Source organism: Arachis duranensis, chromosome 4, assembly GCF_000817695.3.
Source record: "Arachis duranensis cultivar V14167 chromosome 4, aradu.V14167.gnm2.J7QH, whole genome shotgun sequence".
Classification (NCBI taxonomy): domain Eukaryota; kingdom Viridiplantae; phylum Streptophyta; class Magnoliopsida; order Fabales; family Fabaceae; genus Arachis; species Arachis duranensis.
Window position 1 is genome coordinate 29867453 of NC_029775.3, and position 836 is coordinate 29868288.

The 836-nt window shown below is 37.4% G+C and overlaps 1 protein-coding gene across 1 annotated transcript in view; it reads left to right on the top strand.

Moving 5' to 3' along the window:
- The window catches only part of LOC107483951 (DNA ligase 4), a gene marked incomplete in the record, with an annotated part of 13961 nt that overhangs the window by 9265 nt on the left and 3860 nt on the right, over nt 1–836 (top strand). Inside the window, 2 exon segments of the mRNA XM_052260292.1 lie at nt 1–198; nt 653–778. Coding sequence (XP_052116252.1) covers nt 1–198; nt 653–778 — 324 coding nt within the window.

Below are 836 nucleotides of genomic sequence, written 5' to 3' on the forward strand. Positions count from 1 at the left end.
CATTCATAGAACTAGTACAGTCCAGCAATGGAACTACTCAGAGGGATACAGAAACCAAGCAGGGTGGCAAATCAAATCGTATAAGGTCCTCCATAAGGGGAGAAAAGAAAAACATGTCCATTGTTCCTTCTCATTTAACTCAGACTGATGTTTCCAGTATCAAGGGAGACTCTCGTATATTTTCAAATATGATGTTTTGTATCCTACAGTCTTGCTAGCCAGCTGTCGTTTGTCCTGATAACTGACTACTAATAATTCTTCTATCTGTATATGTTTCTTTTGAAGTATCCTTTCTGTTTATATCTTCATATGTTTTATCTTGAGTTGCATCTGCTTCCATCTGTTGATTTACATTTTCAGAATTCTGCGCTCATTGAAAGATGCTGGTCAAAGAAAACAATTGCTGAAATGGCTATCCCCACAGATTTCATTGTACATTTGTTAGTAAATAGGTGCATTTTACAGAGGAAACAGGAAACTAGTTCTTTCCATTGCAAAAATATGTTATGTTAGTTTACTCCCATTTCTTCATAATTTTTGAAAAGATATTTGACAGTGCAACATAATAAGAGGAATTATTCATTATTTCAATCATCCTGACTGATTTGGAAATACATAAAAAATGGTCTTTCATTTCCCTTGACATGTTCAGACTTCGTTAATGTGCCTCCATCTCATTCTCTTGAGAGCTTGCACAAAATGATTGCAGAGAATGGGGGAGTTTTCTCAATGAACTTGAATAACTCTGTCACTCATCGTGTGGCGGCAGAGAGCAAGGGTTCTCTCTCTCTCTCTCTCTCTCTCTCTCTCTCTCTCTCTCTCTCTCTCTGCGTGCG